Raw genomic sequence first — 26329 nt, forward strand, 5'->3', positions numbered from 1 at the left:
GGTTGACGTCATCAGTCTCCTCATTTGCATACCGACCAGGATGTGCATATTACTGTTTTGAGAAATTAAGGGAGACTTAAAAATGTCATAACTTTCTTATTTTACCATCCAATTTTGATGAAATTTTCAGCGTTATGCTTGTTGGATTTTTCTCTTTTTATTCAAATCAACTTTTTGTTGGGGTGGACTTGTCCTTTAACAAGGCCAAAGCGGTCTTGAAAACCACATTGCGACATTTGTAAGACTAATTAAGATTGCACCCAAGACCACATCAAGCGTTCCCATTGCACGTTTAACTGGTTTCCACTAAACTAATTTAACAAAGTAGATGAGAACGGAGTCCAAGACTCATTAAAGTAGACCTCCCATCCAAAGCTTATTTTATTCTATTTTATTTCCTGTTCTCTTTCTCCCCCTCTAAATCTTTCTATCGATCTATCTTCTTTCCCTTGTTCTTTATATTTCTTTATTTCTCGCTCTCTCTCTCTCTTTCTGCCCCTCTCTCTCTCTATCTTCTTTGTATGATTTGATTCTTCCCCTCCTGTCCGTCTATTCTGCCTATCCCTTTCTCTTACAGTCCTTGTTTTCACCACTTCACAATTCTACCTGAATTTTACTACTTATTAAAGAAAGATTTAAAGATAATTTAACTGACAACTATGTGGGGGCCTCCTGTCCCCACCCAGTCAAAACATTAGTTAAAGGTCAAGTCCACCCCAGAAAAATGTTGATTTGTCCTAAATTTGCATTCATTAATATGAAGGACAAGATTGCAGGCCAACAAATTTACATTTCCAGTTCACACATCAAGTAGCAACAAGTTCGCTCAATATGACACGGTTTCTCATGTTATAGAAGAAATTGGCCATAGTTGTGGTTGATTGGATCAATCGCAACTCTTTGTAAGACGGGGCCCTGACTGGTTCCTCGTTAGCCTACTGGGCGAAATGCGCATGCAGTGATGATCATGATAGGCCGTTTCATTTAGCGATGCGAATAGTCGCTAACCTTTGTGTTACGGGACCCTGGTCATCTCATGGAGTTTACCAAACACATGTATCTCTTACACTCAAGAATTTGTTATTTCTTGTATTTTTGGAAGTAGGCTAACCAGGTAAAAAAAGTTCATGGTTTATTCATCAGGGTAAGCTGATCTTTACAGATGTTCCTTGGTGTCGGATCAATCGCATTGTTGGTCAACACTGTTTACTCTCCAGTTTGTTTATAAATAAAATATCATCTGGGGGCCGTTTCATAACGCTGGTTGTAAGATAAGAGCGACTTTAAGAACGACGTGTGAACCTTTCTTACGCACTAAGTAATCACCACAAGAAAGGATCCACATTTTTTTATGACTGCTGCACAAAATTTCCTTTGTGTACCGATAGCAATTTTTTTTACATTGGACTGTACAGAACACAGTTGAAAGCTTTTCCCTTACCACCAGAAACGCTACTCAATGTGTGCAGTAAAATCATTCCCTGTCCTAGCGAATGGTCTGAGTCCCAGATCGCCTATAGCACCTAATAGCTTAATCAACCTGGAGATGGTAAAATGTGGGCTAGTGAATAATGTCTCCAGACTACAGATCATAAGGTCCAGGGGCCCCGTTTCATAAAGAGTTACAACTGTTGTAACTTTGCCATTATGGCAACTAGGGCGAAAGGGCTAAGCAGCCAATCAAAATCAAGGTTACCATGGTAGTTGCTATAATGGCAAAGCTACAACAGTTGTAACTCTTTATGAAACGGGCCCCGGGATTTGATTCCCAACTCTACACTAATGAAATTTACAAAGGCGTTGATCTACCACACTCTATCCAGGTGAGGAAAATACATATCGGTAAATGGAAGGAATTTACAATTTGAAATGCTATAATAAAAGCACTTTATTGGCAGCTTCACCCGAAAAACCTGAGTAATACTAATAATCTGAATTTTTTCAAAATAAATTTGTACATGCTATATTAATGTTGTATATTATCAATATCATTTTCATCAAAATAATGACATGCGGCAAGACATCACAAGAACTAACCTCAATTACTCTTCATAAACACGATGGACATCATGACTTCCTTCTTCAACATCATGGTCCAAATTAACCCATTTCTGTATATGTCAATTCTGACATCTATATCGATTATCAAGATTTCTGGATCACATTCCCACGTTCATCATCCTTCAGAAATGTGACCTGCTTTTTTACACATAATTTTTTTTTTCTTCCAGAAATGAATGTTTTTATTGAAGGTAATAATAGCAGAGTATACAGTGCGTCCCAGAAAAAAGGAAACCGGGATTCCCACATCTTTTCCTTCAAATGCAAATTAGCTATGTTTTTTCATTTACATCAGCATACCATTCAATTATTTCTCTACATTTTGATACCTAATATGTGACGAACACTCCACGCATTAATGAGCAAGACGAGTTTGAAATTTTAATGTCACAATCAGGTTGCGCTGAAAAATTGGACAAGATTGGTTCCTGATACGACAACCATGCTTCTTCGACGATTGACTCGTTAGCATTTCTTTTGTATTCTTTGTTAAGTTTCTCTCACTGATCCCTGAAATGAGAGTCGATTCAGATTCTTACACAAGTTTCTACAAATCGTTTCTGATAGGCCTCAATATTCATTGTTTGTAACCTGCCATACATGAATGATCTGCTAAGCTGTTGGTCTCAAATTAAAGATGAGATTCCACTCTTACCATCAGTATCAAATTCATCGTAAAAACATGTTTGATAATTTTGAAATTTATCTCTGAAAACGGGTTTCCTTTTTTGTGGGACGCCCTGTATACCATGAATAAGGTAAAATTAGACGAGAATCGGGGTGAAAATATTGATTCCAGTAGCAGTTTCCACACAAGACACTTCCCTTAATAGAGTAAATTAGCATCTCAGAGATAGGCAAATTTCCTGCCCCAGCTAAAATTATAGACAATTGAAGAGAATTAGGACTCTAGTGTCAGGAAATGTGACAGATCAGATGGAAATGACAAATAAAAAAAAAAGAGTTCATGCGCTAAAAGATAAAAGCACTTTTGACGATAAAGATTCCATATGACAATAAGCTGATTGCAAGAGACTTCAGATATGTTTAGTATTATAAAACTTTGATCTATATCATTTAGGATGAAGATATATTTCTAAATATATGACATGACGACATGTTACAGCAGAGATTGAATTCAAATATAAAAATTTCTCACTGAGGAAGATAAGATTCATGCATAGATGCCCTTTGACAGAAAATAAGAAATATCTATCGCTATTATTGTTAGTCAAAACAAATAAATTTAACTATATTTTATTGGCCATTAAAACCCAACTAAAGCAAGTTCTAGTTACAAGGAGCAAACACATTTTATTTTTTTCAGAGCACCCTTATAAACAAAAAGTATTTTGTGCATCCCACATTTTCTGTCATGGTGTTACACTTTAGGCGCTGTCCAGATCGGTATAAATAGAATCTAACAAAATTTTCTTTTAAATTCATAAAAAATTCTAGAGGTTAAAAACATACAAAAGCATGGTTTATATTTAGACGATGGAGGAGTGACGTAAAAAAAACAACTTCATGCTCTCTGCTGCTTCCCGGCACGTCACGTTGGAATGATGAATTTCAAATTCAGTGCTGCCTCCACTAAATGCTTTCCCAATGTTTTTGTTTTTGTTCTTCTCCCTTTCTTCTCTCATAAATCTTTCGACCCACATCCATCCCCCCATCTCCGAATCTAGAATAGATTAACACGCTAAGGTTGACCCTAATCTTGCATTTCCTCAATGTGAATTTCAATTAGAGCTGTATTGAATGAAGCATATTTATCTTTCAAATCTTGAACTTTATTGAAATTCAAATAGTCCTTTAAGAAAAGTAACATCAAAAGAAATACTTGCATGCAGTTATACAGATTGTTTGTTGGGGTTGGGGGTTAGTCTGCAGGAGCAGACCCTGATTGAAACTTTGATCAACAAGTGGGTATCAACGCAAAGACAAGCACATACAAAACTTGCCGTTTCAATTCTGAGCGAGAGGGCCTTCAGTACACAAGGCATCATAGGTTGCACATTCAAGCCCTTAACTCGAGTGAAGGGTTTACAATTGGAGAGCGTTGTTGGCTCAGTCTGTACCGCGTCTGCCCGTCGAACCAAAGATTGTGGGTTTGAGTCCACCCCGGGCAGATAACTGAAGCCAGTGCGTTGTGTGTAAACGTCTCTCCCATGTTTCATAGATGCAGGCTATGTTACAATGGAAAACACTCTGTCCCTCGCACGTTAAGAACCCACTGCACTATTCGTATAAGAGTAGGGGGAAACCCCGGTGTAGAGGTCCAACTGCACTCCCCCCAATCAGTTAAATCGGGAGGAGAGACCTGCGGGTCATAGTGATAAAGAGGCCGTTCTCATTACGCTTTCTAAAACTAGTTTACTGGAAACCGATTCAGGAAACCACTTTGGAAGATCGCTTTGCTAGCGTTCCCACTTGATCACGCGAAAGTGGTTTTCAAAATCACTTCACGTAAAGCGCTCTTGTTGCTATGGAAACGCTCTCAGTGGGGTGACACGTTTCGCGCGAAATTCGAAACTGCAGCATAGGCATTCTACACCTGTCGTGTGGAGTAGCGCGCTCAAAATGTGCGAAGATCGCTTCCCGAAGAACGGTTGTGTCCTCACTTACGCTAAAACCAGTTTAACGAGGCAAAGCGATCTTGAAAACTACATCGCGAGGTGGTTTTCCAAACTGGTTTGGAAGATCGCTTCCAAGACCGCTTCGACCGCTCTCACTACGCGTTAAACTAGTTTCCACTAAACTAGTTTCCAGTAAACTAGTTTTAGGAACGTAGTGAGAACTGCCTCTCAGTTCGCTTTTTGTCTCCAAGACACAGGTGATGCCAAACAATTAATAATAATAATAATAATAAAACACAGCAGACTAGGTAGGGTTTACCATCCCCGTTTGGCAGCATTTACATGCATGTGTGGGGGGAGGAGGTGGGTGTGTATGTGTGAGGGTACGTAAATGTGGATCAAAGCCGTAGAACGAATTCCTGAATGTTGGATTCCAACACGTCAACATTCAATGTCTAATCACATTTTTCAAGCAAGAGTCGGAAAAATCAATAATCATCAGCTGTAGGAGGAAGCATGGTCTTACAAAATGAGTTCTAAATCTCCTCCTGCCAATCATTATCGATACTTGACCTGCTCTCAAAATTAGGTTAACGACATGCCTTGATAACTCTATCATTTTCCCACTGAGCTCACACATAGAGCGATATTCACTGGAATCGATTTACTGAACAAGTATATCTGAGGTGTAACGACATTTGCTCCTGCGATGTGTGCTCCAGTCTTAATATCTCAGAGGGCATAGGGTTAGAGTTAGGATTGTAAAAGAGTTTTTGGTTAAGAATAATGTAAAGATAAGGATTGGGATTTATTTAGTCTTGGAGATTAGGTTTTATGTTTGGCTTAACGTGCAGATTTTCCATCGCAGCAACTGTCGCCAGAGCAAATGTCATGGAACATATTTGAGAGTGATCAGTTTGTCATTGATGGACATTTAAAAAAAAATCTACTTTAGAGCCTAATAAATATTGATTTACACTGTGTCATGGATAACTTTTTGGTTCATCATTCATGGAGGGTATCAATATTAGGCCCGTTTTGAAAGTCCATTTTTGATGCACATGTACACGGCGTGTTTTTCGGTCATGTACACGGCGTGTTTTTCGGTCGTGTACACGTTGTGAACACTGAGAGCCAGTTATGTTACGTAATATGATAACTTGCGTTGTAATTTCAGTGGATTTGTTATCACTACAGCCCCTCCAAATCCTCGCGTGACCGCAATATACATGCTAGGGTTTGTAACGTTTGTAAAGTTTCTAAAATGAAGACTATATAGTACTCAACCAGTGAACAGAGGGCAGCATACTGATACGTTAAGATCACAGGTTGGTCTACTTGTGACACGGTTGTCAGGAGAGGTGAACCACCTTCATAAGTCATCAGACATACAAGTAGACTGAACTCTCGATAATGCCATAACAGATTTCACCAACAGAGGGCAGCATTCAGCATTGGGAATGGCACACTTTCAACCCCCCTTCAAATTCAAATGATCAAGAAATTAAAAACCCAGAACCTTTTCAGAGATCACATTCCCCCTTTCCGGTGCTGTTCCAGATAGAATGGCATGGTGTGTAGGGAATGAACGGACGTTAGGGGTCGTATATTCACTTCTGTGTTTGTGCACTATCTACTGGAATGAGACCCATCCACTGCACAAATACTGTTTGTTCAAAACAGTGGACTCATGAATAAAATAACATGCTCTACCATGGCAACAACCATCAATTTAGCATATTCGCATTGGACTTTTTTAATATACCTGGTAAATTAAGCGTAATCTAAACATGAAATCTGCATTAACCATGGGTTCAAACGACGGTCTTCAAAACCACCTGTGTGGATTCGGGCCGATGTGTCGGACTCAGATTATGATTAGAGGAAATAAAACCTTACCTGTGGGGGTTGTCTGTTGAATGTTACCCGTCTGTCCGCTTTGGCCTTCGGCCTTGCTTCCACCTCCTCTGTATCTGATAAACCTTGGATCTGGATTTGGTATGACTGTTGACAAAATAACAGACAAAGAAAACAATCAGTCGGTTGAGCTATATCATATCACATGGAGCTGCCAAATCTGGGTAACCAAAAAAAAGGAATCAAAATGGCAAAAATAGAGGAATTCCTCAACACGACCTTTAAAGATAAATGATAGTTGTTGCAGGAAACACTGATTCCATGAGAAATCCTGTAAAACCAAGGTTAATTGTCATCATGTCGTCCTACATCTAGATTTTGTAGAGTTACATAAACTCCATGATCTCCATGATCGACCATTTTCACAAGAACTACATTTTTTTGACAATGTGAACCTTGCCACAAAAAAGCTTGTAGGGGCTTAATAATATATCACTTTATCATGCAAATGACAAGTGAAAATGAAAAATTATCAATGACAAAAATTTGAAAAAACATTGAGGAAATAATAAGAAAAAGATGAAGAGGTATAGGCTTCAGGCAGAGCTTCATGTAAATTATGTTATTCATTGTCTGTATTTTTACAATAAAAGAACATTTTTGTTTTCAGTCTGCAAGCCATCAGATCAGTATATAACTATTTTTTTTTCAGTTACAGAAGGAGTGATGCTTTATACAGTCACATATATTTCAATATGCGTCCCATACATTATTCATGATCAAAATTATTAGTCACACAAAGTCATTAAATACTTTAAGGCCCCAGAATACTTAGAAAGGTGTAGCTTTCCTATATTGAATGAAAAATATGAGTTAAGTCCACAGTTATCATGACATCATACATATCCCATCAGAATTTTGTCAATAGCCCATCACCATTTTCCCCCAAAAAATCAAAGTTAAGGAATAGTGAATTATGATATGAATATCTATTTGTATCATGACCTCTTTCTTCCATTATCCCAACTAGTCCTGTATCAGACCCAAAATCCATATCTAAATTCTGTAAAATTCCTGCAAAAAAAAAAGAGGAAAAAAATCCCATGCAAAGTCCATGAAACCAAGATGAAATAACTTTAACTTTGTTTGCTGCCATCTTTTGTCGATTGTTGAGTCAGGCTTTGTGGTACCCCAGCACGATATAAGTGATGAAATTCAATTTGTAAACTCAATAAATACAGCTGCCAAATAGTAATTCAAAAGAACCTCGTTGGGTTGAGAGTTAAGAGGAATTTTTGAATGATTTATGGAAAAAAAATCATTTCCTGATTTAAGTGCAAGTTAAAAAAACAAAGATATTTGAAACAAAAATCAATTTCATTTATAAACATCTAATTGTCAATTGGAAAGTGTAAACATATTTATTTGACAGGGAAGAGGAGTTATATTTCAAAAATATTAATAGATTATTTGTAGACTTATTAATAGACAGACATGGGTGTATCAAACTATGTCTGTTCATAACATTTATCTCTGTCAATAATCAGATGTTTGCAGTGCCATCAGAACTCAAAAGATTTTCATTACAAAGATTGTAAGTACTTCTAGGAAAGTCTAATAGAAAATGAAAGTTTTCCATAGTTGCTTCTTTTAATAGAACTATCAAACAAATATATTGTCTTGTATAGTCATTCACACACTTTATATAGCCTGAAGTATAGAAAACTTGCGGTAAACACAAATAGACCATAAAATATTAATAGATTATTTGTATAGTTATTAACAGACATGGGTGTATCAAACTATGTCTATTCATGGCATTTATCACTGTCAACAATCAGAAGAAGTTTGCAGTGCCATCAGAACTCAAGATATTTTTAATACAAAGATTGTAATAACTACCAGTAAAGTCCAATAGAAAATGAAACATTAGTTTCATAATTGCTTCTTTTAACAGTACTATCAAACTAATATATTGTCTTCTTATAGTAATTCACAGACTTTATATAGCCTGAAGTACAGAAAACTTGCGGTAAACACAAATAGACCATAAATATACAATCCCTAAATGGGCACAGAATAATACAAATGATTCTTAATTCTCTATTTTCTTATCTCATTATCACTAAAATAAAAAATTCCATCCCATTATCCCTTTCTTCCATTTAATTTCATATTGAGTTCTCAAAAGTTATTGAATTTTTTTCCTGCGCTATTTCTTAAATCATTAACTCTCGCCTCCTACATTTCATTAATTTCAAATTCCTCTGACCCCCTCCCCATCTCTTTCTTCCCCTCTCCCTCTCTCCATCTCCACACATAGTTCTTCATTCCCCTCCCCTCTCCCCATCCTCTACTCACCCCCCACCATTCTCCTCTCCATTCCCTGACTCCCATGGGGCCTGTTCCAAAAGATTTGCAATCAATTCCAATTCAAAAAATTATAACGCAATCTGACTTTCGACCAATGAAGTGTTCATATAAGGGTATCGCGCTTGATTTTTTTTTAATGCTCTTAAAAGTAATTTTTTCTTCACTGGGCCCCAGAAGAACTAATGCCTTCTTGCAGGGAACCTATAAAAGCTTCAAACTCCATAATTTGGTTAAAACCTAAAAATTAGTCACTAGATTCAGATTGTCTTTCTCTGAATACAAGAAATCAAATAGGTTTCTTGAGCACATGTCATTCAATACTCTAACATTTGATTAATTACTTTGTTTGTATTGAACCTTACAATGCAACTTATCAATCAGTCTTAAGTGTATAGCGTTTGTTTTCTGAGTGGGAGTACATTCATGAAACAGATTTATAAAATGAACTAATGTTGAAAGGAAAGACAATGTCACATGACTTCAAAATCAACGATGGGGAGCATTCCACTTAGTGTTTTGTCATTGGTTTCCACAGACAAATTTGCTCTAAGCCAATCAGATGCAAGGGTTTTGGTAGCTTATGACAGCTGTCTGTGAAAATCTCTCAAAAGATTTTTCATGAAACACCCCCCCCCCCCCTGATTCATCATCACTGGTAATCGGTCAGGGAGTGGATGATCTTCAACCTAAAACAAAATAGGAAGGTAAATATTATACAGTTTTCGGTGATGAATGATTTTCAACATTCTAGTTCACCAGAAAAGTTATGGTTAATTCAAGACAAGTAAAAGAAAACAAAGAGAAGAGTGATACACAAAATGATCTTGTAATTCTATAACTTTCCTCTCCTATTAATAAAGATAAATGCTTTATTTATTTATTATTATTCATTTATGTTTTATTCAACATTTATCATTTAAAAAACAGGTGATGGTAGTTTGGTTCAGTTTTGAAAAGGAAGATCACCCTGTTTAAAGGGAAATCCAGCCTTGGCCATAAAATGTTGTGTTGGGAAAGAGAAAAATAAATTAAACAGAATGGTGAAAGTTTGATAGAAATAGGACAAGCAATAAGAATGTTATAGCTGCTTTAAAATTGAGATCACTAATACTATGTAGATTTCAAATTGGCAACTGAGTAAGTAAATTATGACAAGGGGCAAGGACAACTTTCCCATAGGCTATGTACTTTATTATCAGGGATTTGTGGTTTTCTCCTTAGTACCCATTCCCCTGGGGCAGTAATCTAAATATAACCCAGGTAGTATATTGTTTTATGTCCTCATGAAAGAAAAATATGATTTAAAATAAAACTTTTTGAGAAAATGACATTTTAGCCATAATAATGTATTGGAGTACATGGAAGAGTAGTCCTTGCCTTACATCACCATGACATCCCATATGCGGCCAATTTGAAGTCTCCATGGGTATAGTGATTACCAATATTTAATACTTTTAAAAATTCATGACTTTCTTGTTGTTTGTCCAATATTGTTCAAACTTTCACCAATCAACTTGACTGATTTTTCTTTTCCTTGTAAAAACAAGTTTTCATTTGGGTTGGATTCCCCTTTAATAAACTCAAAGCAAAAATGGAATTCAAATATTGTTTTCTTATTTTGTTTTATTTTGTATTTTGACCTTTTTTCCTGTTTGGGAAGCAGGAGGCAAAAGAAGAAAATCACAAGGGGGTGGTTGATATCTCTTAAAGCAGATATGAACCAATAGCGCCATCTTGAGTCCTCAGCTACTCATACCTGGCCGGTTCCCTGACCCATAATGCTAGTGTAGTCTAGTAATGTAGACCCACTTGAACGATAACATGCTAATTAACTACTCAATACATTAATACCGCAATAATTATGTTACCAAGTAGTAAATCAATCACTTTTCCTCTCAAAACATTTTAGTTTCTCTCTATAAATACAATTATATAGGTCATTTTATATTCTCTGTAGAATTAGTAGATATCTGAAAACATATATTTTAAGACTATGTATTGATAACACACAGTCAATGAGAGACCACACACAGGTCACTCCCCCTTTAAAGCATTTCAACAAAAATGTTCTTTAAATTCATAAAGGGGGAGGGTAAACTACACTGTAAAAACTGCAGTGTTAAAACTGACACCAGTTGGTGTTAATAGAGGACCACACCCTGAGACGTTAAAATTACACCCTATAGATTGAACATAACACCAAAGAGTGTAAATGTAACAACCAAAGGTGTTGTAATAACACCTATAGGTGTAAAACTAACACCACCAAATCAACACCGGTGTAAAATAACTGGTGTGGTCCTCTATGTACACCAGTTAACATCACAGTTTTTGCTGTGTATAAGTCACATACAGGCATATTATACACTCAAGTCAGAATGATAATCAGTTATTCTTCTCAAAAGTGATTTATTCTTAAGATGTGACCCTACTTAGAATATAATGATTTATAGCCACTTGGGTATAGACCATTATTCATGATAAATAGTCCTTAACACTCATTAAGTATAATCAATGAGTCAATAATGAAATCATCATTCGTGGCCATATAAATCAAAACCTCTTTATACCATCTATATGGAGATATACTGTATTACAACAGATAGGATAAATTACAGTGTACATGTTTGTCTATCTTCAGTGTCAATTTCTGAATTGAAAAAATAATGTTCCATTGATATAATATGTTAAAGCCTGGGTAAGTAGGGTCAATGACTTTGAACACTAGTTTATTTTTTATGATTTTTAAATATGATTTTGAATAAAGACCTAGTAAGGAGTTAACTTTTTATTTGAAATGGATTGATTGACCTTTTGCAGGAAAGAGAGTGATGTGAAAGACAGGCACTCTCTTAATTGAATTAAATTAGAGCTTTTTTATATGGTTATTACAAAACTATTTTAAGAAAGAAAGAAGGGGGATCAACATAATTTATGATGGGAAGTTGCAACCTGTATATCTCTTTAAAAAAGTCTTTTCAAAAATTATAATTCTTCAAAGAAAATGCGGTGACATGAATTTTGGTGTATCCCATGCATCATTTCAATTACAAGAAAGCTTTTCATCTTATATAAACATTAATAAACAAACATATGAAGGATAGAAAATGGCACAAGTCTACTTGGCATGGTGTGTCTATATATATGTTCTTTCTTAATCTTGTAATACAGAAGCATATAACTCAGACTAGGTGGAGTATGAGTCAGCTCGGAGGTTCTTCGAGCGAAACGTTATTTTACGACTGTGCAAGCACACCGCGTCATGCCTCACTTGAACCAGGATTAAAAATAAATCTCATTAGAATACCGTGGGATGAATGTGTGTTCTAAGGGGGGGCAAATAAAGATGAAATATTGAATTACTGCATCGGGGTTCAAGAAATGGAATTTACCCATGACTAGACTGTAAAGATATGGAGTGGGTAAATATTTACATGGTCCATTATTTATTAGAAGGTGATTTAAGTGGAGCTGACGAAGTGTAGATATTTAACTATTCTATTCATCCAATTCCTACTAGATATAGGTAATATAATGCTCTCATATCTTGTGATCATGAAATGAACAAATTATTATGGAACCAATTATTCCACGATAATCTAAAAGGGCACTGGATCTATACAGATGTCAGCTAAAGCCCTAAGCCTACATATTGTAATTAGTATGATTAGGCATGTTACACGATTCATGGTACACCCTAAATCAAAACAGGCTTAAAGGATGGAAAAGGGGCTAAGAGGGACGGCATTTTCCTCCATAACACATTACCAAAATTCTGTCACTCCATGGCACTTTTAAAAGGTGATTTGACCCTTTCTATCTTTACTTCTTTAAATGTATGATCAAGACAACACAATACTATTTTTTAACATATTAAGGACAAGGTAAACAAAGCTAGCTATAGAATATTGATAAATTGAGAAAAATATAATTTCTACAAAAATCTTTTTTATTCAACGAAAAATAAAATATATTGCAATGAGTACCAGTACCTTTAAATTGGTGCCCATAGCAAGTACATTGGGTCACAACATATATCCCCTCTTCATGCATGGATGTCCATTGATGCTAATTCTAGCAGGTTAAACAGACCTTAAGTGAGAAACCAAACCTGACTCATTCTCGACTGGTAAGTGATCCCTTAATCATTCATGAGAATATCATGCACGGACGAGCCCCCAATCATATCAGACTCAGTATGATATGATAAGGGGCTCATGTTCAAATTTGTATTTCATGAAGCACTGTTTTCTCTAGGCGTATTCAGACTGCCTCGAAGTTTGTTATTTCCAGGTGTTTATCGAACAAGAAATTTGCCCTGATCTACCCCTGTCAGAAAATACCGGGTAATTTTGGCAGTGTGAAAGCAAATTACTTGTAATATCTCTAAAAGATAATACCTGCCAAATAATGGGTACTTGTTGAAATTACAAGAACTTTTGCAAGGCTTTTTTCCAGGGTTGCAAGTATTTTGGCAGTGTGAAAGCAAACAGGAACTTTCCAAAAGCAGTGAGTAGTTTGGCGTTGAGCTAGGGACTTAACCTTGCCCCCTATTCAGACCATACCGCGCATTCTCATAACTTCAAGAACCCTAAAAGGGTCTGCTTTGGATTGGTATAGATGCGAAAATAGTGGTGCTAAAAACTTAGTGAACCCAACCAGAAAATGAAAAAGTTTTAAGTGTTCACGTTCCGCTATTTTATAGATATTTAATTGTGAAGTCAGGTGATAAGATGTTACATTCAATTAAGTTTGTTTCTCTGGGCTCGCCCGACATTGTCGTATTGTTGTCTACATTCAACACTCAGCATGAAGGAGTGCATTTCTAGCACATTTCTAGCACCACTGTAAGGTATTTTGGGGGCTGAACAGGTTCTTGTAATTCAATGGGCACTCCGGTGATCGAGGCAGTCTGAATACGCCTGTTACGACATATGCTAGGCTTCTCAGTTTCAAATTTGTTTTTCATGAGAATTAGTGTTCTCCTTGTCAAAAGTATGGGCATCATAACACAAAACTTAGTGATTGATTGTATAAAAATACTTTTGTGATCGATTACTTTGAAATAATTTGTAAAAATGAATGGTGTAAGCCGCTTAGCGGGATACATTATCTTGTCACCCTTGTGAGGGTTTGAGTATTTGTATACACTGTCAGGTTGCCAAAGTTACCAAACCATATTTTGCACATGACAAATATTTGACTTGAGGAACTGCAACATAAGTCTCTTTTATAGTTTGTTTCCCTTATTATACCCCCCATTAGTCAAAACTCTGCAAGCTCACCAAGTACTTTATATATTGAATAAAATGAGATCAGAAATTTGAGTGAAAAGGACATAGAATGCACGGCAACGATTGCCGCTGTGGCTTGGTGACGAGACAGGTATACTGTCACTTTGCTGAATCATGTTTGACATTCACTAAGGTAAAAAGATGGCTAAGATGGCTAAAAACAGATGGTCCTTTTGGGTCTTGCTGGAAAATGAAAAACTTCCAAGAGAAATATGAATTGGCAGGACCAGGCAGAGTAGTCTATTATAGGGCTATTTTGGGTGTTACCGCAAAAAGGGTCTGTTCCGGGGTGCTCGATATCTGACTGTAGACCTGTCTCCTCTGTTTAGGGTTTGAGAAGTTTCTTTTAATAGGTCAGCTACACACTTTTCTTGATTTGCACTCAATCACTTGAGGAAAACTTTAACATGATATTTCCACTGTGAAAAGACGATTGACTACTTAATTAAACTATTCCACTGATATACACTATTACCAATATAATAGATTCTGCTTTTTTGGTAATAAAGTTTCAACTTCAACTTCATATCACTTTCATACAAATCTTCAACATTTCTTATTCAGAACTGGTATTCTTTGTGGGAGGGGTTAATATGTGTAAATTTAGCTGATGTAATCTATAATCAATGAAATTGAATTCGCATGGAATCTGGAAATGTTATGGGTCAATCACATTTCAAACATATTCATTTGAATGAAAAGAGGGAATCACTCGAAGCTAATCAAAGCTGGAAGCTGGCGGAGTTTGACCTGCAGGGTATTTGGAGTAGAGAGACATTTAATCCAGATGTAATCCCTAGTCATTAGTCACCAGTCAAAAGACAAGAGTGTACATTTCAACACATGTGACCCCATAGGCATGACTCAGCAAGTTCACAGCTGCCATTGAATGTGAACATTTTCTCATCACAACAGAAAAGCAGTGGACATCACATCACACCATGATCATTGCACTCAAATCATACTATGATTGCTACTTTGCATGATTGCTACTTTGGCAATCATGAATGTGCTCATCGTTGAAGCAATCATATAATGACATCAACCCAAGAGTATTACAGCAATGGCAACAAGACTATTACAACAACAATGTATTCTATGCACAGGATTTGTTATTGGAGCAGAAATTAATGCAATCAAATCATCCAAATATTGCTATTGATGCAACTATTTTTCTTTCAGAAAGAAATTTATCCACACTATGCTGTACTCAACCCAGGAGAGGTAAAATGGGTACCAGCAGGAAATAATTCCTCAAAAAGCTGTGTGTACCTGAATCGGTAGCCTAGCTTAGCCAGGTAATAATAATAGCAGGGCCCGCTGGGAGAACAGTTTTCGGAACTGAAGTGGCTACCCTGGGTAAATATACCGTTATTATTATTATTATTACTATTACCATATTTGCTTCAACAAAACAATTAATGAATTCACATCAATCCTATGCTACATGTAGATTTTCATTATCGCAACATTTAATGTATTCATATCAATCTAAGATTGTAATTGAGGCAACAATTAGTGTATTCATATCAGCCAAAGATTTCATTATATTCATATCAACCTAAGATTGTTATTGCAGCATCATTTAATGTATTCATATCAACCTAAGATTGTTATTGCAGCATCATTTAATGTATTCATATCATCCTAAGATTGTTATCGCAGCATCATTTAATGTATTCATATCATCCTAAGATTGTTATTGCAGCATCAATTAATGTATTCATATCATCCTAGGATTGTTATTGTAGCAAAATTTAATGTATTCATATCAACCTAAGATTGTTATTGTAGTAAAAATTAGTGTATTCATGTCAGCCAAAGCTTGTTATTGTAGCAACATTCAATGTATTCATATCAACCAAAGATTGTTATTGTAGCAACATTTAATCTATGCATATCAACCTAATATTGTTATTGTTTATTTGTAGCAACAATTTGTGTATTCATATAAACCAAAGATTTTTATTTTATTTGATATCAACCTAAGATTGATTTTGAGTCAACAATTACTGTAGATTCAACACAGGATATTTTTTAGGCAAAACTAACATTCAACCCAAAACTGTTTTTGTGGCAATAATTAATGTATTTATATCAATCCATATTTCTATTGTAGCAACAATGTATTCATATTAAGCAAAAAATGTCATTGCACAGACAATGAATGTATTCATATCAGCCTAAGATTGTTACTATAACAACAATTGTCAGCAGACATGATTGCTATTGTATCAATACCTACATGTAATGTATTCAAATCAACCCACTAGTGCTATTGTGGCAACGATGTATTCACATTGACCTAATAGGTTTGAACCACGGTCATATCTTTGGATGGCGACGTTAAACTTTGGTCCCAGACATAAATAATCATATTTGATTTATACACCTACATGTATGTAAAAACCTCCTTTAATCACACAATGTTATGTATTCCTGGGATTTTCAAATATTTTTAGTTTAAAAACAAATCTTTACTTCAACTTTCACACATCAATGTTAACCTGTATGCAGGTACTACAAGTCATGTCTAATGCGAAAAATACTTGCTGTAAATATGAATACAAAAATTCAAGTTGATGTATTTGCATTTAAGTTGATGACCTATTCATTTATGTTTAGTATGTGCATATGTGTGGGTGGATGTGGGTGTGGGTAGGTGTATATATGTTTTATATATATATAGTTTTCCAGTCTCTTTTAGCATCTTAACCTTCTTATATATATTTTTCTCTCTTTTTGTATTTTGTAGATTAGTATATATCCTATATTCTATGTTAATAATCATAAGTATTCCAGGGCCCCACTCATAAGCTTTGCTTTTAAAGGGGTCCTAAAACCAATTTGTCTATGCTCTAATCTAATTGATGTGTGTTTATAAATGTACTCAATTCACGTTGTATGTATATCTATTTTGATTATGATGTGATATTTTTGGTTTTAAATAAATAAACTTGAACTTGAAGACCATATCAAATCACCATCGTACTCGTAGCTACATACTTTTATGAATGAAAAGCTGCACTAACAAGAAAACCTCCAAGATCCAACCAGTTTAGCATACAATCAAATGTAGATAGATCTACTCCCCATACCTGGTGCTCTAAAATGAGGGTGATAAAAGTATTGGCCTCTGGCAGGTCATCAGTGGGATTATACCAGCTAAAGAAAAGTCCTTTCTCTCACCAGAGAGACACTGCCGCGAGACGAAAATTGAATTATGCAGTCTCGGGAGGTGCGAAAAAGCATTGGGCCTTGGGGGACATGCATGCAAACAGAGGCGGGAAGAGCCTTCCAATTGTTTGTTATTTAATTTCTAATGTAATGGATGCGAGGGGGGGGGGCGCTACTCATCCCCCATGTATCTGGGGATGATGTCTGGGTACATGAATAATTGAGTGAAAAGAGGATTTGGATGGATCAAGGATAGAAATATAGTGGGGTTGGTGTGAAACGGAATGCGTCGAGACTGGCATCCTCAAACAGACTTTGAATTTGTAATGAAGTGAAGAGCAACCCATGAATGATTAAGATTGCACCAAGGATCCCAAAATAATTTACTGATATTTGATTACATGTACATGTATGTATCCAATTATACAGGCAATGCATACACACACAGAGTGAACACATAGGCCCTAAGCAAATGTTTGTAAAATTCTGAAGAAAAAATATATATTTCCTTCTCCCACTATTATTCTCTTTCATTCCCTCCTCTTTCTCTCCCTTTTTTCTGTATGGACTGAGAACATTCATGTACTTTTCTCTTACTAACTAAAAAGCTAGCACTCAGCACTGTAGGAGAAGCAAATGCCCTAGCCATTTAAGAAATAATTGAACAATTCTTATTCAAGGAAAACTCAAATAAAAAATGTTTTTAAGAATCTGTAACAAAGCAACCATTTCTGTGATCACACAGATACAGACGTGATGATATTTGGCTTTGATAAAACCTCATCATAAACATGGAGTTTCGTTGAGTTGTGAGCAACTCTGAAGTTGGATTAACCATTTGTATTCTCCTGATGTATTTCCCACAGGATTGCATCTGACGGGTAATTTGTTTTTTCGATCCAAAGTTCAGATGTTCGATCCATACACCACCATTTCTATTCATGGACAACGCACTTGACGCAATTTCAAAGTACAAGCGTCTGTTAACGATGTTATGTCTGACTCACGATGGAATCACATTTCAAGTCATGAAATGTTTACATGCAATCTTTCGTGGAGTCGATAACATACTGATGGGTTCAGGTGGAATAGGAAAAGAACAGGTAGTGGGTGAATGTATGCCCCAATTCATCAGGTTATAACAGCAGAAATATCAGTATTATCATGGGAAAAGGGATGATAAATGAGAATACTATAAATCAATGTAGCTTTTAATAACTCAAGGCAAAATGCTGAGATCTATAATTGATTAATAGGATTCAAGACAATTTTTTTTTACTCATCATGCTACTACCTCATAAAGCTTTGTGCTATTTAACTCTGGCACACAATCATTAAAAAAATCCTGTTCACATCATATAACCAGGAAATTTTTGGCTCTTGTCCCCCCCCCCCCCCCCCCAGTCCAACAATCCCTATTATGCCTCCCTCTAAATAGTGAAATTGAAATCTACAATTGAAAGGCTGGCAGAGTAGCAACCTTTTCCAAATGTTATTGATCCAACCTTGCATAAAGCTGAATCCAACATTTTGTTGGGTTGAATCATTTAAAGTGGTAAATGCAACATTTTGAAAAGGTTATCTCTCCCCCAACCTTTCAACTGTTGATTTAACATTTCATTTTTAGACTAGAGTGCCTGTCCTTTCTCTCCCACTTTCTCATTCTATAACCTTCAAAATTTTTCTCTTTCACAGCCTTTTTTCACATTGCTTCTTAGCAACTCCTTCAATTTTCTTTTTATATCTGCAAATTACAAATTATAATTGAACACAAACCTAACCCCTGTGGGGTTAGGTTTGTGGATTTTCTTAAGGGCCTGCTAGTTGAGATCTAAAATTGATCACCAAGATAACAGTTTTCTGATTTACATGGAATACTGAGTTACTTCAGTCAAACACTAATTGATTCTCCTTATCTTATATCATGGTGCAGTGGTTCTGACTCTCGCCTTGTAAACAGAGGGTCATGTATTCGAATCCCACCGCGGTCTGGCGTCCTTTGGCAAGGCGTTAATCCACACTGCCACTCTCTACCCAGGTGCTAAATGGGTACCTGGTAGGATGTGAAAGTCATTGTAGATTGCCCAGTACTGAGTGCGCCTCATTGGCAACTGGAATACTCCCCGGGGAGTGGAGGATGTGCATACATTGTGCACCGGAATGACTGATTGAATCCGATGACTGGGGTAATAATATTATGTAGAGCGCCGAGACACGTTGCTCCAATGTATTAAGCGCTATATAAAAGCGGATTATCATAATTATTATTAAAAGTAGACTTCCTCACAAATTAAGTATGTGTCTCAAGTCCAGGGTATGCTTCATGAAAGCTGTCAGCACCAACTAAATCATCAGCTCTGACAGTATTAGTGAAATCCTTGGTTTAGGTTGGCTGAGAGTCACTGGTCTCTGAATGTTACCATGGTAACTGTCAGAAAATAAAAATGTGTCAGTGCTGACAAGCTTCATGAAACTCTCCTCAGTTTTGGTCAAGACCTAAAAAGCAATCTGCTAGGGATACACCGGAAAGTTCCTGGTATCGCATCACAATTTGCTCCAATTTTTTGTTAAGACTGCTACACAAAAAGTCTGTTGTGTATATCAGATTTTAACACAGGACTTTATTGAGTAAAAAAAAAAGTTTTAGAAATTTCTGGTGGGAATTTGCCCCCCCCCTCCCCCAGTTGTGTATGGCCATATATCCCAATGCTGGGAGCATAATGGCAATGATCATTACCTTGCTCTAGAAGATTAAAATCCTTTCCTTTATTCAGTTACCAATCATCATTCATCCATCATTTTGAGATAATCTTCTTCCAGCCAAGGTTAGCAATCATTATCAGGTTTCACCGGGTCTAGGCCTTTCCTTTCAAAGGCAGGTAAACAGGACCACTTCTAAAGATATATAAGCCTATGCTGTATAAAATTATTATACAATGCTGTTTATTGGAACAACAGTTTTTAATAGTTTAAACAACTATGCTAATTCATTGAGAATTGAAATTAAATTCTAAACTTTGTGGGTTAAGATTTTAAGCACTTGTTTATAACAACAACTGGATTAAGAATGTAGATTCAGTTTAGGATAGTTTGAGGTTATATGTTTGGCAAAACATAACCATAAGAGCAACAGTCACAGGAGCAAGTGTCATGGATCCCTCTATCCATGAATCTTAAAGGGATGGTCCGGGCTGAAAATATTCATAGCTTAATAAATAGAGTAGTATTCACTGAGTACAATGCCGAAAATTTCATCAAAATCGGATAACAAACAACAAAGTTATTGAATTTTAAAGTTTAGCAATATTTTGTGAAAACAGTCGTCATGAATATTTATTAGGTGGACTGATGATGTCACATCTCCACTTGTTCTTTTGTATTTTATTATAGGAAATTAGGTTTATTCAATTTTTTTCCTCCAAGAACTAGAACAATTGGATTGACAGCTGATTTAGTGCATTAGATATTTATTGCTGCAACTTATTTCATTATGAGGAAGACATATTATTCACACAAGTTTGAAATAATGAAAAAATTATGATTTTACATAATAACATAAGAAAACGGAAAGTGGAGATGTGACATCATCCATCAGCCCACCTAATGAATATTCATGATGACTGTTTTCACAAAATACTGCTAAACTTTGAAATTCAATAACTTTGTTATTTGTTATCCGATTTTGATGAAATTTTCGGCATATTGCTCAGTGAATTCTACTCTATTTATTAAGCTATAAATACTTTCAGCCCAGACCATCCCTTTAATAGATCCATACTCTACAAAGCAGACTGTGATTGAATACCTAATACCATCTTGACAAAAATATTCCAAATCCCAAATTTTTTGCTGTTTTTCATTTCTTTGTGTTTTATTCATGCATTTTTACATGTAAAATGCGTTATGTAATTCCTTTGGAGAGGGACTCTGCCTTCAAATTAAAATCAAAATATTTTTACAAAATCTTTGACAATTTTGCTCACCACAAGGAGGTTGGTCCCTTTTCATCAATAATATCAACAATGAAGTATTTATTTGAATTAGAGCAATGTAAAAGCCGAAACAAGAACATTCTTCTGAAAAGCCGACAGGCTACCTTAATTGATGGATACTTCATCCTCGGGAGCCGAGCATTCCTTTAAACGCGCCTCAAACCTTAGTTTGTCTGACTGCATCATCGCCTTGACACCATATGGTACGAAATCTCTCTCGCTTAATGAAATGATTAATTGAACGTCTGCTGATGGCCACTGCTAGAATGCAATGTCTCTTTCAATCATTCATTCTAGGTTATTAATTAGCAGTAATTTGGTGCTATGTGAGTCAGATAGAGGGCTTCCAAGTATCATACAGAATCTTGTGTCGAAGCGATCCTTAGTGATGCCAATCCAGTCAAAGAATTGAAGTAATTTGAGGGAGCAAAGAAGGATTTTGAGAGTAAAAAAAAAGTATTTTCAACTGTCTCCAAAGGTCACATAATACAATTTGAAGAAAAGTACTTTTATTTTTTCATAAAACCTGTTAAGTTATCACCTAATTACATTGGCAACAGTAGGTTTTATGACTCAAGTGAACAAGAAAATAGAACTTCTACTTGTCCTTCATTTTAAATAATAATCAACTTTCTCCATCTATTGCATGGTCATTTCCTAAGTGCTTAATATTTGTTTACTTATAAGTAGCTTGACAGGTAACATAATCATTGCGGTTTAATATCATAAAATAAATTAGTACAATTTTTCTTCGCACTTGTGGTTTTCCCTACTACCGTACGAAGCACGCTCAAGGAAATAAGCTCAAACATTCATGTTTGCTCACACAGTGACATAGCAAATTTTCATCGGGGGAAAACACAAAAAAAGTCGTGCAGATTGTAAGGTGATAATTCAATTCTTGTAAAAAGTGACTTCTTTTTCCTGTTTTTCTCATTTATGAAAATATAAGAGCTTGCGATGACCTTAGTTCAATCTGCTTAAGGCATTAAAATCATGATCTTGTGCTTGTGTTAACATGAAATATAATGTGTATTTTGAATGTGTCCTAGTACATAGGAGATAGTGAATATCAAGAGTAACACGAATGAATGCTTATTGTTCAATCAATTTATCAAACTACAGGTCTTTAACACATAAAGAGCAAATGTTACTTCAATCATCACTGATCATGGTTGCATCTCATGTTTTGACAGCATACAGGATGTATTTCATCAATATCTCCTTCTCATTATATTCTGTGACCCCCCCCCCCCCTCTTCATCCTCATTTTCACTTCATACAGATAATAGTTTCAGGGTGCTACATAAGCACTTGCCCGATCGGGCAAGTGTTTTGAAGTAAAGACCAAAACTATTTGCCTGAATTGGGCAAGCAGTAGAATGACCAAAATTAGGGTCGATGATATGATATTGACCCTAATTTTGGTCATGGCAGGCAAGATAAAATCACTTTGGAAAAAGAAATGCAATAACAAAGTAGATCAGTTCATGTCAAAAGAGAGAAAATGTCAATGGTTTATAAAACTGCAAAACTTTCTTTTGAACAGGTAAAACTATTTTTTCTAGGATTTTGGGGGGCAAGTGAAATAGATTTTTGGGCAAGTATATTTCAACTATTTCATTTTTTTTTTAGTGAAATCCATGAAATAACCGTGTGTAAGATTTTGTAAGATTTTATTTCAAAATAGAATAAAGCCCTTCCATCTGATTTTGTGTACTTAGCCCAATTGTATGACAAGGGGAAAGTCCCTTCTATCTCTATCTTTCTATCTCTCTTTCTCTGTCTCTTTCTCACCCTCAAACGAATGGGCTGATATTTGACCATTCTTTATGAGCATTAATGCACACAATCTCTCTTTTGTACAGCTTCTCTTGGCTAATATTTTATTGTGAAATACTGACGTCTTTCTGGGCGTTCCCATCTAATAAAGTCCATGATTGTGTTCCAAACAAGAAGGATTCTGCTGTGTATTTCCACATGGTTGGAATGCTACTAAAAAGACACCTGACATATCAATAACCTGGGGAAAAGCATAAGACCCGGTTTTACGAAAGTAGTTTAAATTTAATAGGAAGGAGCATAAATACTCCCCAGTTTTCTTTTAGCTCACTAACATATCTCATATAAACATATTAAAGTAATGGGAGGTGTAACGTAGAGAGATGCTACAATCTATTAAGTTTTTGGACACAATTTGCCATACCATAGACTTATATACAATTGATCATAATTTTTACGTTAAATCTTGATCGGAGTCAATGCGTGCACAATTTTCTAAACAATCCAAAGTAGGGGTAAAACCAGCAACATGGTTTTAAATGTCTTTTTTTGTGTGAATACCAGCCAAATTCTTTGGAGTATTAGGGGCCATAAAGAAATTGATACCATGTACCTTTTAAACAAAGTGCAGTGGTGTTGTGAGATGTAGATAATATCCTCTTTCAATCAAATAAGTGATCATATAACAACCCAACAACACCCAATACAAACACAAATATGCATACATGTACAAATGTCCTTATTTTATGTGTTAGTAGGCATGATTATTAGTGACCGATGTTGGGAAATATAAGAAAATATTGACTGCACCATATTTCCCAGTTTTCCAGGATATGGTTTTAATACAGAAAACAACCACAAAAGTTGAGAACATAGAATTCACTGAGTTTGCAGGAAAACATGATTAAGGGGCCGAAATAAAATTTTACCAATATATATACAGTGTACAGATATATAATAACAAAATCTGATACAAATACAATCTAAAAACATACTACAATTTAGTATTTGCATTGTTAGAAACAGAAAACTGGGGACTTGAAGGTTAAACCTACATATATTTATAGCCCAAGGTGATATGATGAATAGGTAAATTAGAATGTGCATGAGATTCAGAAAGCGTTGAATAGCTTGATAGTATTTGGAACCACTCATATTTGTATATAGGCCTAGTTATTTATCAAATAATTAATCCATTGATTCATTAATATATTCATTTATTTACTTATTCATTTGTTCACAATCATTTATTTGCTGATGTTTTTTTATCAGTGCATCTACCTAGATATCTCTATACCTTTTTTTCATTTCATTTCATTCCATTTTTATTTTTCTATATTTCATTTTTGTCTTTAATAATCTCTTAAAACTGTCACCTTTGCATTGCAATCTTGTATAATAGACTATGAAATCCAGGTATGTGTTATCAGTGTCATAATCAGTAATTAACATATTTGCTATGTTTGAAGACAAAGTCCTCATCCTCCACTGAAGGTTAATTCCCACTTGAAATGTGGACCCAAGCACAAAGTTGCTTGTGAATAACTCAGATCCTATCAACATGAATAGACATATATAGACAGCAATGCCGATACAAGACAATTATTAAAGGACAAGTCCACCCCAACAAAAGGTTGATTTGAATAAAAATAGAAAAATCCAACAAGCATAACACTGAAAATGTCATCAAAACCGGATGTAAAATATGAAAGTTATGACATTTTAAATTTTCGCTTAATTTCACATCACAGTATCCTGGCTGGGATGCAAATGAGGAGACTATGATGTCATCCACTCACTATTTCTGTTGTATTTTATTATATGATATCTAACTTTCTCTTCATTGTCAAGTGATACAACTATTAATTCCTCCCTGAACATGTGGAATTAGCATTGTTTAATACTATATGGTTAAGTCAAGTTGGTCCTAAAAAACAAAAGAAACAGTGAGTGATGGACATCATCGTCTGAGTCACCTAGTTGTGCATATCACTGTTTCATGAAAAATAAGCAAAACTTTAAAATGTCAACTTTCTTATTTTACATCCGATTTTGATGAAATTTTCAGCACTATGCGAGATTGAATTTCTCTATTTATTCAAGTCAGCATTTTCCTGGGGTGGACTTGACCTTTAATAAGTAATGCTCGTATAGTATTTGACCTACTTCTATAAATTTCACCTTCCTGATATTATAATACAGCAAGCAAATTTAAGATTAGAGCCCAGATGTAGTGAGTATATATATACACCCTGTGCATGAAAATGATGATTTTAAAATGAAAATGAAGATATACCAATTAGTAAGTTAGCAGTACCCAGACAAACTTTGAATTGATTTGTGATTGAAAAAAAAAATGATTACCTTCGGTTTTTCTCTTCTCCATTTTAAGAACTGAAACAATAAATTTCACAGTGTAATGAATCACATTCATGAAGTTGTGAACAAAATGAAATAGAGCTGATAAAATGTACTTATGATAGCTTTGAAATGATGATGATGATGATGAAAATATAAAGTATGTCTAGGGAGACAGGGATCCTGTTTCATAGAGGACTTATGGTCATAACTTTTGTCAAATTTATATTATATGTCTTTAATCAATTTGTTTCATTTACTTACCTGTTTATCATTCCTTCATATTATAGTTTTCATTTAATAATTCAGTTCAATGTTTGCATTTTATGTCAAGGTATTATATATATATATTTTTTTTTCTCTCCATCATTTAGGGGTGGAATGGAAGGCAACCTGGTTATGACTCGGATGATCATGAACGAACCATGTTGGTCATTAAATATTGACCGAAAAAATTCTTAGCGGAAATGATTGCTGCTCCATTGATTGCCAATTTGATGAAATCTTATGACTTCTTGAAAAGGCCCGATTATGGATGGTTCATTCCATTGATGAAGTATTGATGCCATGCAGTAGGGGAGAATGGGAGGAAACTAGTCTAGCCTAAAGGGATCAAGTCGGTATCGGTCTCACTCGCAGGCACAAGGGGAAAAGGAATTATAATTTTCAATGCGTGGGACTACACTATAAATGAGAAGGAGAGGAGATCTGCCTTCTACTGCTGCAGATGGTTATGAATGTACAATTTTAATCTAGACTAATCATGGCTAGTCTGTATGAGAAATAAACATCAGAAAAGAAAATGAAATATTTATGTTGCTCAATGGCCCCGTTGTACAAAGAGTTACGATTGATC

General features: G+C 35.4%; 1 protein-coding gene across 1 annotated transcript in view; it reads right to left on the minus strand.

Annotated features, from left to right (window-relative positions):
- Positions 1-2552: 2552 nt before the first annotated feature.
- Positions 2553-26329, minus strand: part of LOC129262119 (uncharacterized) — a 31983-nt gene continuing 8206 nt past the window's right edge. Inside the window, exon 3 of the mRNA XM_064101988.1 lies at positions 2553-6644. Coding sequence (XP_063958058.1) covers positions 6519-6644 — 126 coding nt within the window. The 3' untranslated portion in view covers positions 2553-6518. The remainder of the gene's footprint in view (positions 6645-26329) is intronic.

This window comes from Lytechinus pictus, chromosome 1 (genome assembly GCF_037042905.1).
Source record: "Lytechinus pictus isolate F3 Inbred chromosome 1, Lp3.0, whole genome shotgun sequence".
NCBI classification, from domain to species: Eukaryota; Metazoa; Echinodermata; class Echinoidea; order Temnopleuroida; family Toxopneustidae; genus Lytechinus; species Lytechinus pictus.